At 42.4% G+C, this 13,890-nt stretch overlaps 1 protein-coding gene across 1 annotated transcript in view; it reads left to right on the plus strand.

The window, feature by feature from the left end:
- LOC108794331 (receptor-type tyrosine-protein phosphatase S-like) overlaps positions 1-13,890 on the plus strand; it is a 291,487-nt gene that overhangs the window by 208,863 nt on the left and 68,734 nt on the right. The window contains exons 19-20 of the mRNA XM_018565355.1: positions 10,916-11,076; positions 13,385-13,387. Of these exons, the coding sequence (XP_018420857.1) occupies positions 10,916-11,076; positions 13,385-13,387 (164 nt within the window). The remainder of the gene's footprint in view (positions 1-10,915; positions 11,077-13,384; positions 13,388-13,890) is intronic.

Here is a 13,890-nt window from a genome sequence, read left to right on the forward strand (position 1 = left end):
CCTTCAGCTTGTGAAGTAAGCGCTTGTGTGGTATCAAATGCCTTTGAGAAATCCAGGTATACCACATCTACCGGCTTCCCTCCATCCATATCTCTGCTTACCCCCTCATAAAAAGTTAGCAAGTTAGTTAGGCAGGAACGGTCTTTCCTGAACCCGTGCTGATTGTCATTAACTATGCCCTTATCCTTAACAAATTTTACCAAATAGTCCTTAATTATACCTTCTGACAGTTTACAAACTACCGATGTTAGACTGACCGGCCTATAGTTCCCTGGTTGGCATCTAGACCCCTTTTTGAATATTGGAACTACCGTAGCCCTCCGCCAATCACATGGTACCCTACCAGTCACTAAGGATTCCTTTAGAGTGCTTGGAGTGCTAGTGACTTTTTCTCTATTGTACATTGATTTTCGGAGGCATCTGCTGTCAATTTGGCACCCAGCCGATACTTAAGGAGTATTTTACCTTGATGCATTCTCTGCATTATGGTAAAAAAACACTTGGGTACCTTTCCTTGCCCCCCACCTCCAAATACTTACAGGACAGCAATCTCAGCAATACATTATATGGCAATGCAGAATATCACCAACTATAAAGGACTACAAATCCCAGAGATATATTATACAACAATGCAGAATAATGCCACCAACTATAGAGGATTACAAATCCCAGCAATAAATTACACAGCAATGGAGAATTCCACCAACTATAGATGACTGCAAATCCTAATAATGCATTACACAGCAATGCAGAATACCGCCATCTATAGAGGACTACAAATCCCAGCAATATATTATAAAGCAATGCAGAATGGCACTGGCTATAGTGAACTACAAATCCCAGCAATACATTGTTAAGCACTGCAGAATAATAGCATCAGCTAGAGAGGACTACAAATCCCAGCAATACTGAATACTGCAATGCAGAATACTATAGAGCTACATGCTCTGTTTTGCTCTGGGTTCACAGCCTCATGTCTCCAGGGTCTCACGAGGGCTGTACGGGGTTTCAGGGGGGGCTGCTGCTAAGGTAGCCAGTGCGAGCTCTCTGGTGGCCAGTGCTGGCATTGCGAGGTCAGTGCGGGCTCTTGGTGGTCTTTAATTTAAAAAGTAAAGATCCACACAGTGCCTCTGCCATTGGTCATTCATCTGATTATATTGTATGAACATAATGTTCATCTAGGATGATCAGATGCATGACCAATGGCAGAGACACTGTGTGGATCTTTAATTTTGAAATTAAAGAAGACAGCAGCCGGTGCCCAAGGTTGAATAGGGGCCCGATGCTGGCAAAGGCTCCTCCCCCACTACAGCATTGAGCCCCTATTCAGCCTTGGGCAGCGGCTGCTGTCTTCTTTCATTTAAAAAGTAAAGGTCCACACAGTGTGTCTCTACAAACGGTCCTCCCCTCCTCTCCCCCACCCAGTGTGTGTCTCTGCAAATGCCCTCCTCCTCCCCCTGGGGAAAGGCATTTTCCTCCCACTAAGATGATGAGCTTGGTCACATGTCCTAGTCACATGTGCCAGAGTTCCAGGAAGTAAAGAGTACAAATCCTGCAATTATCTAGACGTATGTGTTTGTAGATTGTCATTACTAAACATTTCTAAAGGTGTGTTTGTTATTTGAAAGATATGGGTAAAGGTCTGCTTTAAGGTCAGCCAGCTTAGGCCCCGTTCACACCTTTACGTTTTGTCGCGCGTTCAACGCTCAACAAAACGTACAAACATGAAAATCCCATTGTTTTCTATGGGTCTGGTTCACACCTTTCCGTATTTCCGCCCGTGTGAAACGCCCTATAAAACGGCCTACGCTCAAACAAGTACATGTACTTCTTTGGGCCGTTTTGTAGGGCGTTTTACATTGGGATACAGCCAAGTAGCCTTCGGAATCGCGCAACGGTCGCGCATATGCAATACGCCTAGGTGTGAACGAGGGCTTAGTGCTAACCTTCTGCAGATCTTCCATTAATTCTGTGTGAGAGTGTCCAGGTCATTATGGGCTTCAGCATACTTCTAGTTGCAGACAAAGGGTTGCATGCAGGACTACTGTGCTGCCAGGGTGAGCTGGAGCCTGAGCAATCTGCATCTCTTTGTGAGGCAGGAATGGGGGAGGATTCTGTGTGCAGGGTAACCCGGCGCCACTTTGTCTACCTGTCAGAATGTTTATACTGCTAAAATAACAGTTTTCTATTTATGAAAACAAGCAAGGATCTATAATGAAGGAGATTCCCAACTTATTTCCACAAATCAAAATTAACTCGAGTTCGTTATTTGCGCCAACTTGAAGACAAGATGAATACAATCGTAGTGGTCAGAATTGACACTTGACTTCTCCCAGCAAACAGATGTTCACAAGCTCAAACTTTTAACAGCGCATGGGCAAAATTTGTCCCATCATGCACAGGGTTGGCTATAAGCCAAGACTATATTCAAAGTGAAGACAAATTTCCACTAAATTATTATTTTTTTTTATTTTTTTCAAGAAGATTTTTTATTTATTTTAATTGCATATAAAAGTGATCACACTTTCACATTCAGTGTGAAATACGATGTAGTATCAAATAAAGTTTACAAACTCAGGCTTTCATATTATAATGTTACAGTCAAGTAGGATAGACCTCAAGGACTGCATACAAATGGTATAAGTACTACGAACATTGTAATAAAAACTTTAGGACTAAGGTTCAGAGTCTAAGTATGGAACAACTGGTTTCAAGCAGGGAAAAGGGATGGTAGAGGATGGGGGGATATGGGGAGAGGCTGGGATAGGAGGCAGGATCTATTGTTTAAAGCTTCCGTTATTATGTAATCAGAGGATCAAGGACTCCATATTAAAGGAGGGAGGATGGTATGACTCAATCCATGGTTCCCACAGCTTCCGAAATGACACCAAAGTATCCCTTTGGAGAGCAGTAAGTTTCTCAAAGAACATCACTCTCAATACTCTACGCTTGACCTCCGCAAATGGTATGCCAGGGGACTTCCAAGCTTTCGCAATTACCATCTTGGCTTCAGTGAGTATGAACGTGACCAGACGGTGTTGCCTAACAGTACACACCAACGGTTTCTTATGCCTGTGACTGTGTACAGAAGTTGGTATACTCTATGCCAAAATCTCTTCACTTTAGGGCAATCCCACCAAATGTGATGAACTGACCCCTCCACCCGGCAGCCCCCGAAACAGTTTGGTGAGTGGGACGGGATGGCTCTGGAGATCCTGAGGGGTATTAGATACCACCGGAGGAGTAGCTTATAGTTGGTTTCAATCGCTTGGACATTTGCTGAGCTCCGAGAGGTTGTCATCCAAATTTGAGACCATGTCTCAGCAGGGATAGAGCACCCCAGATTGCGTTCCCATTTGGAGGCGTATGCGGGGAGAGGAGTCGGTAGGTGGTCAAGTATCATAGTATATAAAGCTGAGATGGGCCCTCCGCTTTTTGTGTCATCGAGTAGGAACTCCGCAAATGGAGTCAGGGAGGGAAGGGGATTTGACTTATCCAAAAGAGTTTGTATGTAGTGTTTGATTTGCAAATACTGAAAGATGTGTCGTGGGGTCAATTGGTACTTGGCTTGAAGCACCGGAAATGGGATGATGTCAGTGTCTGAACAGAAATCCTTAAGTAAACTTAAGGACTTGAAACGCCAATGTGCGAAGGCGACTGGGTTGTGTATCCCGGCTGAAACATTGGATTACCATGAATGGACATCAAAGGTAACACCCAACTTAAGTGACGCTGTAATCCTTCCCAGACTTTTAGGGTGTGCGTGAGGATTGGGTTATTCAGTGATCTGCCTATTTGGGGGGAAGCCAGGGAAGGTTGAGGAGGGGAATTGAGGAACAAGCATAGGCCTCTAATGAGACCCACAGTGGCATTTCGCCCTTCCTAAACCAGCACACCAAAGGGGTCAACTGGGCAGCCTGATAATATTTGTGGAAAAAGGGGAGTCCCAAGCCCCCCCTCACTTTGCTACGATACAGAACAAATTGGGAGACCCTAGGAATTGACCCCTTCCATATGAAACAAAGTATGCGGCGCTGTAATTGTCTAAGGCGATATGAGGGGATGGGAACGGGGAGAACCCTTGCATGGTATAAAAATTTGGGAAGCAGGGTCATCTGAACTGCTGTGACTCTACCAAGCCACAATATAGGATGTTTCTCCCATGATGATAGTAGGGTTTCCATGTGAGAAAATAGTTTGGGGTAGTTAGCTTGCTACATCTGGGCATAAGTTGAAGTAAGGTGGATGCCTAGGTAGGGCAGTTCAGAGTGGGCCCATTGGTAGAGGAATGACCGTTGCAAGGAGGTGAGTACCGAAGGGGGGAGGGAGACATCTAGTCCTTTAGATTTATCCATGTTCACGCAGAGACCCGAGAGGTTATCGAATAGCTTTAGTAGTGGTTGGAGATTAGGGAGTGAGATCAGTGGTTCTGTAAGAATCAATAACGCATCATCTGCGAATAAGCTGATTTTATGATGGTACCCTGCGACTTCCAGACCTTTAATATCGGTATGTTGCTGTATTCCCTGCGCTAGGGGCTCTATGGCCAGAGCGAAAAGGAGGGGGGAGAGAGGGCACCCCTGTCTTGTCCCTCTAGTAATTTCAAAAGATTTAGAGTGGAATCCCTGATATTGTATGTAGGCTGTCGGTTTGGAATATAACGCCCCTATCCATCTCCTAAAGTAGTTTCCAAAACCCCATCTGTTAAGTGTGTAGTTCAAATATTCCCAACTCACTGAGTCATATGCTTTGCTAATATCTAAAGCCTGAAGCATAGTGGGAGTATTTCTTTGATGTGATATATGGAGTAAGTGGGATATCCTGCGGACACTGTCACCCGCCTGACGACCCAGCATAAAGCCCACTTGATCCCTAGATATCAGACCCAAAAGAGGATATCTGAGGCGAAGGGTCAGGATTTTAGTAAGTATTTTCAGGTCTGCATTGATTAGTGAGATTGGGCGATAGTTGGTGCAGGACGTGTGATCAGTGTCCGGCTTGGGTATTATACATGTGGAGGATAGTAGCGATTCCTTTCTCGGTTCACTCCCCGTGTGTAAAGCATTAAAACATGCCGCCATAGGTGCAGCCAAAGTGTCATTGAATTTTTTGTAATGGGAATCGCCAAGGCCATCTGGCCCAGGACGTTTTCCAGTGCCAAGGAGTTTAATTGTGGCAGTAATCTCAGCTATTGTAGTGGGGGAGTCAATCAGTTGTGCGTGTTCCTCAGAGGGTGGGAAGGTTTAAAGTGGCGAAAAATGTTTCCAATTTAGATCTATCTAGGGTGCCCGTGGCACGGTAAAGAGTTTGTAAGTGGGATTGAAAAGCATTTCATATTTTGATAGGGTTGGAAGTGACAGGGCCCCCCAGACGTAGCTGGATAGGGTTTTTTCTGGGGTTGGTCTTCCTAAGTCTATGGGTGAGCATTGTGTCTGGTTTGTCTACTTTGATATAAAACCTATGTTTGGTCCAGGCCAATTTATCGTTTGAGAGATGCGTTAGGCAAAGTTTAAGTTCCGTTCTTATATGGAACAGACGAGATCTATGTTCAGGAGTGGGCCTCTGTTGAAAATTTTGGGATGCCACTAGTAGTTCAGATTCCAATTGGTCAATGCGAGATGTCTGTTTCTTTTTGGCTTGGGATGCAAGCTGGATCAGCCGACCTCTAATAGTGGGTTTATGGGCCTCCCACACTGTTATCGGTGAAGAGACCACGTCAGTGTTTAACTGGAAATATTCAGTCAGGAAGGCTTGGGTCGAAGCTAGAATATCAGGGTTGGTAAGTAAGGAGTTTCGCAGAGACCAGGAGAAGCTGTGAGGGCGGGGGATAGTTAAAGCGATATTAATACTAACTGAATCGTGATCTGACCAGGGAATTGGAGTGATTTCCGCTGAGGATACCTGTGTAAGGGCGTCTGGGCCCAGTAAAATGTGGTCAATGCGTGAAAAGACATTGTAGGGGTTAGAGTAAAACGTATATTGTTCTTTAAGGGGGTGAATCTCTCTCCAGGAGTCAACTAGGTGGTATTGGGTCAGCAAGGTCCTGAAGCGCTTGGCCGCAGATATGTCTGTAGAGGGGGCTGCCGGGTGGTTGGGATCGTGTCGATCAACATGAGGGTGTAGCAATAGGTTGCAGTCCCCACACACGATCAAAGTCCCCTTAGCATGGAGGTCTAGAACCTGGAGTAGGCGAGTGATAAATCCAAGTTGGCTCATATTCGGGGCATAATAGGATACCATCGTAACTGTGCAATCATGGATCGAGCCTACCAGTATTAGGTACCTTCCCTCTGGATCCTTGATCTCTTTCTGACGCATGAAGGGAGTGGAGCGACCGAATGCTATTAGGACTCCTCTGTGTTTTGTAGTTGCGGAAGCTGAAAAAAACAGAGGATAATTAGAATGCAGGTATGACAGGTTGTACGACTGAGGGAAGTCAGACAGATTACATCAGCTTTTAATTTTTTTAAAGTGTCTAAAGGCTTTGACCCGTTTGTTGGGGTGGTTAAGTCCCTGAACGTTGAGAGATACTATCTTAAGTGACATGTTTACTATAGTATAGGGACTGGAGGTGGCGAAGGGGGGAAGCGAAGACGGAGATGGATGAGCGGGAAGACGAAGACACAAACAGGTGGGAAGGTGGGGGAGGGGGTACCACTAAATTATTTTAAGTATACATCAGACTAGACCATTGACTAGAAGCTGAAATCAACTTCCTGGAGATTATACAGATTTATGTATGTATCTCCCAAGATTGAAAGATATAATTTATACTGCAGTTTAAAAATTATCTCAGTTCAATCTAGATACTATGAGGACTAAATGGTCTATTCAGATATAGATGTGGCTAGTCAATTGCCTACATAAAGATATAAATGTATACTTTACCAGAAATTTCAAAATTAGTTGTCTGAAAGAAGTCAGCTGTCACTGTTCAGAAACAAGGGATGGTCAGGTTCTCTTTAGTTCAGTTCCCTTGGTCATCAGCTTCCAACCTATACCCTTAGTATGTATTTCCTTACTACATTTTCTTTGCTAGATCGCCTCTCAATCTCCTGCTTCAACTTTTATCCCCCAGGGAATGTGGGCGTGGTTTGGTCTTCCACGTGATTAATGACGTCAGATTACATCATTTTATTATGTACCTCTTCCTCGCCATCACCACAAGGGGGCACTATTGAACTGTATAAAAGTTTGGGTAGTTTAATTAAATTCTACTATTTTCTAAAGATCTTGTTGAAAGATAACCTGACCTAAGCTTTGGACAATATCATAAATTCAGTAAGGTAAACCATCCCATGTCAGCCTCTGTTCGCCTGACCGTCTCTTCGTGGATTTGCAACTTTAAGAAAGTCTAAACCAAAGCCATTAACTTTCTTTCTCCAAATACCTTTAAAGTGAAGTAATTAGTTTCAAGACACAGTGGTTCTTCACACATAGCTACACTGATAAAATACATTGGTATATCAACCAATTTCTTTGTACTTAAAAATATAAACCCACTATTTAGTAATACATACTAATATATTTCAATGGGTACACTCAAACAATATATAATGAAAAGTGTTTGGATATTATGAAAGTACATAATGTAATATATAAAAAAAATACTTGTAATCATTCATGTAGTAGGCATATAGATGCTTCATATGATATAATAATACAATACAATTATTGCTAATATCACTGCAATGAATAGTAATGTTTCATAAGGCAACTTTTAAATAAGCCCCTTTTTCTAGTCATGAGAAATATTTTTTTTTTTTTTTAAACATTCCAGTTTCTTTCACATTGTTTAAATGGAGACATGAAGGTCATCAATCTCATTATAACACAGCCTGGCACCATAGTTAGTCCTTATCTTATGGCAGTTGTCTGAGACCCCACAATTTACGGCCTGAGAATGTTTATGCTAAGACTCTTGAAATTTTCTGTGAGAATCTTCAACCGGGAAGAATGAACTTGCATTCACCTTCTAACAGAGACAAAATGGCTTCCATGATGCCCACCTAACAACATGTATAATAATATGTAAAGGCCTTATAATTTGATTGCTTTTAGCCCCAATAGTTCTGACATACCCTGCCCCTCAGTTTAATGGGGGGAAAAATCTGTTTGTTTCTGCGGCTCTTCTCTGCTCTTTCCCTTCCCCATTATATAATTGTTTAATTTTTTCAAAATCAACAATCTGGTATTTATTTGAGGGGGTCGTATTTCCCCACAAGAATCATACATTTGTAAGCTTTCAACTATCATTCTTAAATTGTTATTTCCTCTCCTATTTTACCAAAATGTAGAATAATAGAATGCTATTGACAAGATTAGCCAGCTTCAGGAATCAAAAATCTATTGCCGCAAAGAGATAAGAACTCTATTTGTCAGCATTCTGTGGTTTGTTTTTTTGTCCCATCAATTGGCAGTAAATGTATTAATTAGGTCTATCATATAGGAGACAGCCAAGCATTCATGCATGTTTAGTCTTGAGGAAGGTTAATGCTTTCTTCCTGAAATGTGCCAAGTGACAGCCATATCCAGTTGAACCTTTTTCCTTCTGTCCCATTGATGTACCAGAGCACAACAAGCCAGACTGGTACCCAGATCCTTACATCGGACTTGGTCACATAACACTGGCCTAGAGTGGTTTTTATCTGCTTAGGACGCACACATCACTTTATTTTTACTTATTGGCATGTGTCCTTTTTCTTATTAATTTGCAATACATAACTGCAATACAAAACTAATCATACAGTAGTATGGTGCATCAAGTCTCTGTCCACTGCTGCATCTTTACAGCACCATCATAGAAATTGTCTTGCCTTTCCTTTCATCAAAGTGTTATTCAGAGCATCCACGACAATCCATCTTGGAACAGAGCCTGAACTTGCTGCAGTTGTGGACCCGCCCTTATCATACTTCATACTAGTGCTCCAGAAAGGTTTCTTTTTTTCATTTGCTTACTTAGACAATTGTGCAGTCCGATTTTTGAAAAACTACACGCAACCAAAACATTGGTTCAAATATGCAGCATTGTTTAAAATCTCCTCTGCAAAAATATACAGCTGAACTTGAAAAAGATAGAAAACTTTGACGTAGAGATGATATTAAAAGTTGAGAGAAGTGGGCAATATTGCGCTGAATATTGGGCATGGCTTTAAGGGGATGGGAAAAGCATTCAAACTTACTTGCACACACGTGCTGCATTCCTTTTGTCAACAAAATACTCCTTGACCACCTCCGGGCCGGAGCTCTCTAGATCTGAGCGGGCGAGCGGGAAATGACCGCAATTTAAAAACAGACAGCGGTGCCTGTTAACAGCCGGCGGATCGCTTGTATTTTGCGATCCGCAAAATACAAGCAAAATACAATCGTTACACAAGCTCCCTCCGGTCCCCTCCCCTCTCCTCTGAAAGAATGCGGAAGTGTTGTATAATACATCACTTCCACATTCTTGTGTCACTCTCCAGCTTCAGAAGCTGCAAAGAAGCTGATGGAGCAGATCTGTGCTTCATCAGCTTCTTTTGGGGGGTCCTAGGTGACATTAGGGGTCTTGGAGACCCCTGATGTCTCCATAAAGAGGACCTGTCACATATTTTGCTATCACATAGGGGGGTTTTATTAGCCCCCGTATGTGATAGCAATAAAGTTTAGTGGGGAAAAAAAATTAAAGTTCCCCCCCAAAAAAATTTTAAGTTACACATAAAAAGAATTTTAAGAATAAAAACATTTTTAAAGTCCCCACCCATACATACACGCATGCAAACATGCGTCGGGGGGCGCATACGTGCAAAAAAGACGATTGCGCCCATTACGCCGCACATGTTACATATCGCCGTGAACGTCGGAGTGAGAGCAATAAGTCTAGGGCCATCAATCACTGATAACACTAAACTGATGAGCGGTAAAAGCTTTTAAAGCGTCGCCTATGGCCAATTTTGGGTATGGTAGTTTTCTGCGATGTCGCAGGTGCGCGCAATTTTAAAGCTTGACATGTTTGGTGTCTATTTAACCGACTTGACCCCGACTTATATATTTTACCAATAAACTGGGTAATAAGTGTTTCCTAACATAATGTAAAAAATAACTTTTTTTTTTCAAAATTTTCAGTAATTTTTCCTAATTATAGTAAAAAATAAAACCCGTAGTGGTGATTAAATACCACCAAAATAAAGCTCTATCTGTCCCCAAAAAATGGTATAAAATTCATTTCAGTACAGCGTTGCATGACGGAATAAACGTCAGTCAAAGTATCGGAGCGCTGAATACTGAAAAATGGCCTGGCCAGGAAGGGGGTCTAAACACCTGGTCTTGAAGTGGTTAAAGCTCATCTCCAGTCCACTTTTAAATGTACCCATGCTGTAAGAGTCCACCCTGTACCACATGGTGCATGGTAAATGCTGGTTTGGCTAGGGGGAAAGAAATAAGTACAAATATTTACCTTTTCCTTGTTCCTGCATGATTCCTCCTCCTCGTGTTACTGGTCCCCAAAAGCTGCTTTGCTGCCCAGCCGGTCTCAGCTCTCTGATATTCTCACCTACAATGCAGGACCAGCAGTCCTGCATTGTGCAGGAGGACGGCGTGGGCCAGGCAAAAAACAGGGAGTGTTGGACAGCAGAGGAGTGCGGCAGATGTCCGGGGAGTGAAGAATAGGGTAACTATTTGTACATCTTTCTACCCCCTCCCTAGTCAATGAGCATTCAACCCACACAGTTGGGGGGACTTGAATAGAGAAGCAAATAGGCTAAAATCAACAGGCTTGATGCAGCCTGATTGGACTTGCCCAGAGGGCAAGCACCACCCTACTCACAGCCCAGTTAATCATTGTACTGCATAGTTTTATGACGCCTTTGTTATTTTTAAGGTAATGTGTTCATATATTATTAAGGTTATAACTTTTGTATTATACTCTCTCTTGCAGAAGATATTTGCTGCTAGTCCATATTCCGATCCCATTCAAGTAGAAGATCCAGATCCTCAACCAATTACTGAGGGGGAAGAAGGCCTGATTTGGGTTATTGGACCAGTCCTAGCTGTTGTTTTCATAATCTGCATCGTGATTGCTATTCTTCTCTACAAAAAGTAATTTTTATTTACAAAATATTTTGATAATTACTGTAAGGGTTAGTTCACACCATATGCAGTGCGCTCCGGTCCGATTCCGGCCGGAGCGCACTGCATCGCATTACGGCCGGCTCACTTTTCTGTGTGGTGTGGAGGGACATTGAAGTTAATGGCACCATAGCCACGCCCTACGGCCGCAATACGATCGCCTACACGGGATCACAAGGCAGCATTTTGATCGCACCGGACCGCAGGCACAATATGCCTTGTGATCCCGTGCGGGCGATCGCATTGCGGCAAGAGGGCGTGGCTACGGTGCCATTAACTTCAGTAGCCCGCCACGCCCCCTCCTGTCCCACAAAAAAGTGAGCCGGCCAGAATGCGATGCAGTGCATTCCGGCCAGCTCTCTGATATTCTCACCTACAATGCAGGACCAGCAGTCCTGCATTGTGCAGGAGGACGGCGTGGGCCAGGCAAAAAACAGGGAGTGTTGGACAGCAGAGGAGTGCGGCAGATGTCCGGGGAGTGAAGAATAGGGTAACTATTTGTACATCTTTCTACCCCCTCCCTAGTCAATGAGCATTCAACCCACACAGTTGGGGGGACTTGAATAGAGAAGCAAATAGGCTAAAATCAACAGGCTTGATGCAGCCTGATTGATCCGGCCACTGCATATGGTGTGAACTAACCCTAAATATATGGTGCGTCATGTTTGGTTGTTTATGTTCCTAACAGTTTGTTTTAATCCATTAATTGTAAACCATGTTGCTAACCTTTTGACCTCTAAGGTGCCATCACAACTAGTTAGATAACATTTGGATTCTGACTGAAACATTTGTGTAAAACATAATCATGCTTCAGACAGTATAGTACATTTAAATGTGTTATAAGAGCAATAAGCAGATGGTTGATAACTTAACCTTGAGGCAATATGAAAAACTGTATAATTCATGCATATATTTTAATTTAAAGGGAATTTTCACCACATTATCTAAACTAATGGAAAATACCCTTGCAAAATGAACAGGCTGTTTGCCTTCAGTAAATCTCCCCTTATGTGGCTATAATTCATCCATCCCAGATCACTAGAGGGAAAAGGCAGGAAGCTGAGTTTTCATGGAGAGTACAAAACCAGGATTAACTTGGGGTTGCGGTAATGTGCAGTGCCACATAATTTGTGCGTTAGTGCATTGCAATGCTATTTATTTTGACCCCAGATGCAACTGAATTGCAACATGACAACACACCATGCAATGACAACTATGCGTTGCCATTTCTTGCATTAGAAAAAAAATTCAAGTGCTGTATGTATAGGTTGACATCAGTTTGAGATGCTTCTGCAGCTGTTTAGAATGTATTGATAGGGGAAGTTGACCTCCATCTGTAATGCACAGTGCAGAACATTGCACACTTTAGTACATTGCAATGGCATTTTCTGTGAATGGCACCCTAATGAACCTGAATTACAGCACACGGTAAATGCACAACAACAGCTACTATGAAATGCCATGTGTTGCATTAGAAAAAGGGTCCAGTTTAGTTTTGGTCGTACTGGGTTTGGGTGGCAGCCCCTTCAGAATTAATGGGCTGCAAAGTAACTTGCAATAACACAGGGAACAGGTTTGATCCCAACCTAAAGGCTTGTGTTGACGAGTTTTTGGCAGGTCATGTCAGACTTCTACAAAAAGGACAGGGGTCCTTCAGTGTACCATGTTGGCAGTGGACAGGATCTTCTGTGCAAGCTGTGGCTTCTTTCTTATGAAAAAGAGCTGAAAGAATTAGCGCATCTTTTGTACAGCGCTTACCCCTTCCTGCTCTCTCTCAAAAAAAAAAAAAAAATAAGCCTTGCCTTTACATTCACTTTAAAACAAAATTTTGTTAAATTTTCTTCACATGTATGACACCATTTAGATTCACATTTTCTAGGTAAGCAGCTAGATGCACAGTTCTAATATATTTTACTTATTCTATCTTTTTTAGCTACCAAATGATTTGTAATGCCGCCAGTCTTGTGAAAACACTGTACATTTTTAAACCGATTCTCCACCTTTTTGGGTCAGCTTTGCAGTTTTCACGTCCTCCCCTCTATCTCCAGGCTGCTCGTTGGACAATAAATCAATGTTATCACAATTATAATTAATTTGTCCATTGAAAAGGCAGGCTATACAGGCAGGCTACAAAGCTAAACCGAAAAATACATTTTCTAAAACATTTTTCTGCCTATGTATATGAATGAGAAAACTGTCTTAACAGAATCGTAATTATTTTGGCAGGTAAAACCGTGTAATCATATGCTTTTCAGCTCTGTATTATGTTAGCTAGTAGTTCGTTAAACAAGCAGTGAAACGTCTTCAACAATCTAGAGAAGATCAAGTTGAAAGTACTTCTAGCTATACCATGACCTGGATAAATGAGTACTGTCAAGGATCAAGAAAAAGGAGTGAGATTACAGGCCTAAATATACATATTTATTTACATACACTGATGATCAAAAAGCACATTCCACAACTCTGTAGTCCCCAGGACTGAGATCAAAAACAGGCTACACATAGTATGTGTACACACATAGTATGTGTACACACATAGTATGTGTACACACATAGTATGTGTATACACATAGTATGCACCCTTGCAGTCATATACATCCCACTGGAAGACCCCCTGTGAGGAGCCACATGCACCCATTTCCCAGTCAGGGAATGCAAAAAACACTGCAATGGCAACCACAACACTTCACAAATACAGTACAAAAGTCATATATAAAACTCATGATCCTTACTAGTACCTTCTGTGTATCAAGTTGTCTGCCTTAAATTATATTGTATTTGTAA

The sequence above is a fragment of the Nanorana parkeri genome, unplaced genomic scaffold (genome assembly GCF_000935625.1).
Source record: "Nanorana parkeri isolate BGI_ZX_2015 unplaced genomic scaffold, ASM93562v1 scaffold836, whole genome shotgun sequence".
In the NCBI taxonomy this organism is placed as follows: domain Eukaryota; kingdom Metazoa; phylum Chordata; class Amphibia; order Anura; family Dicroglossidae; genus Nanorana; species Nanorana parkeri.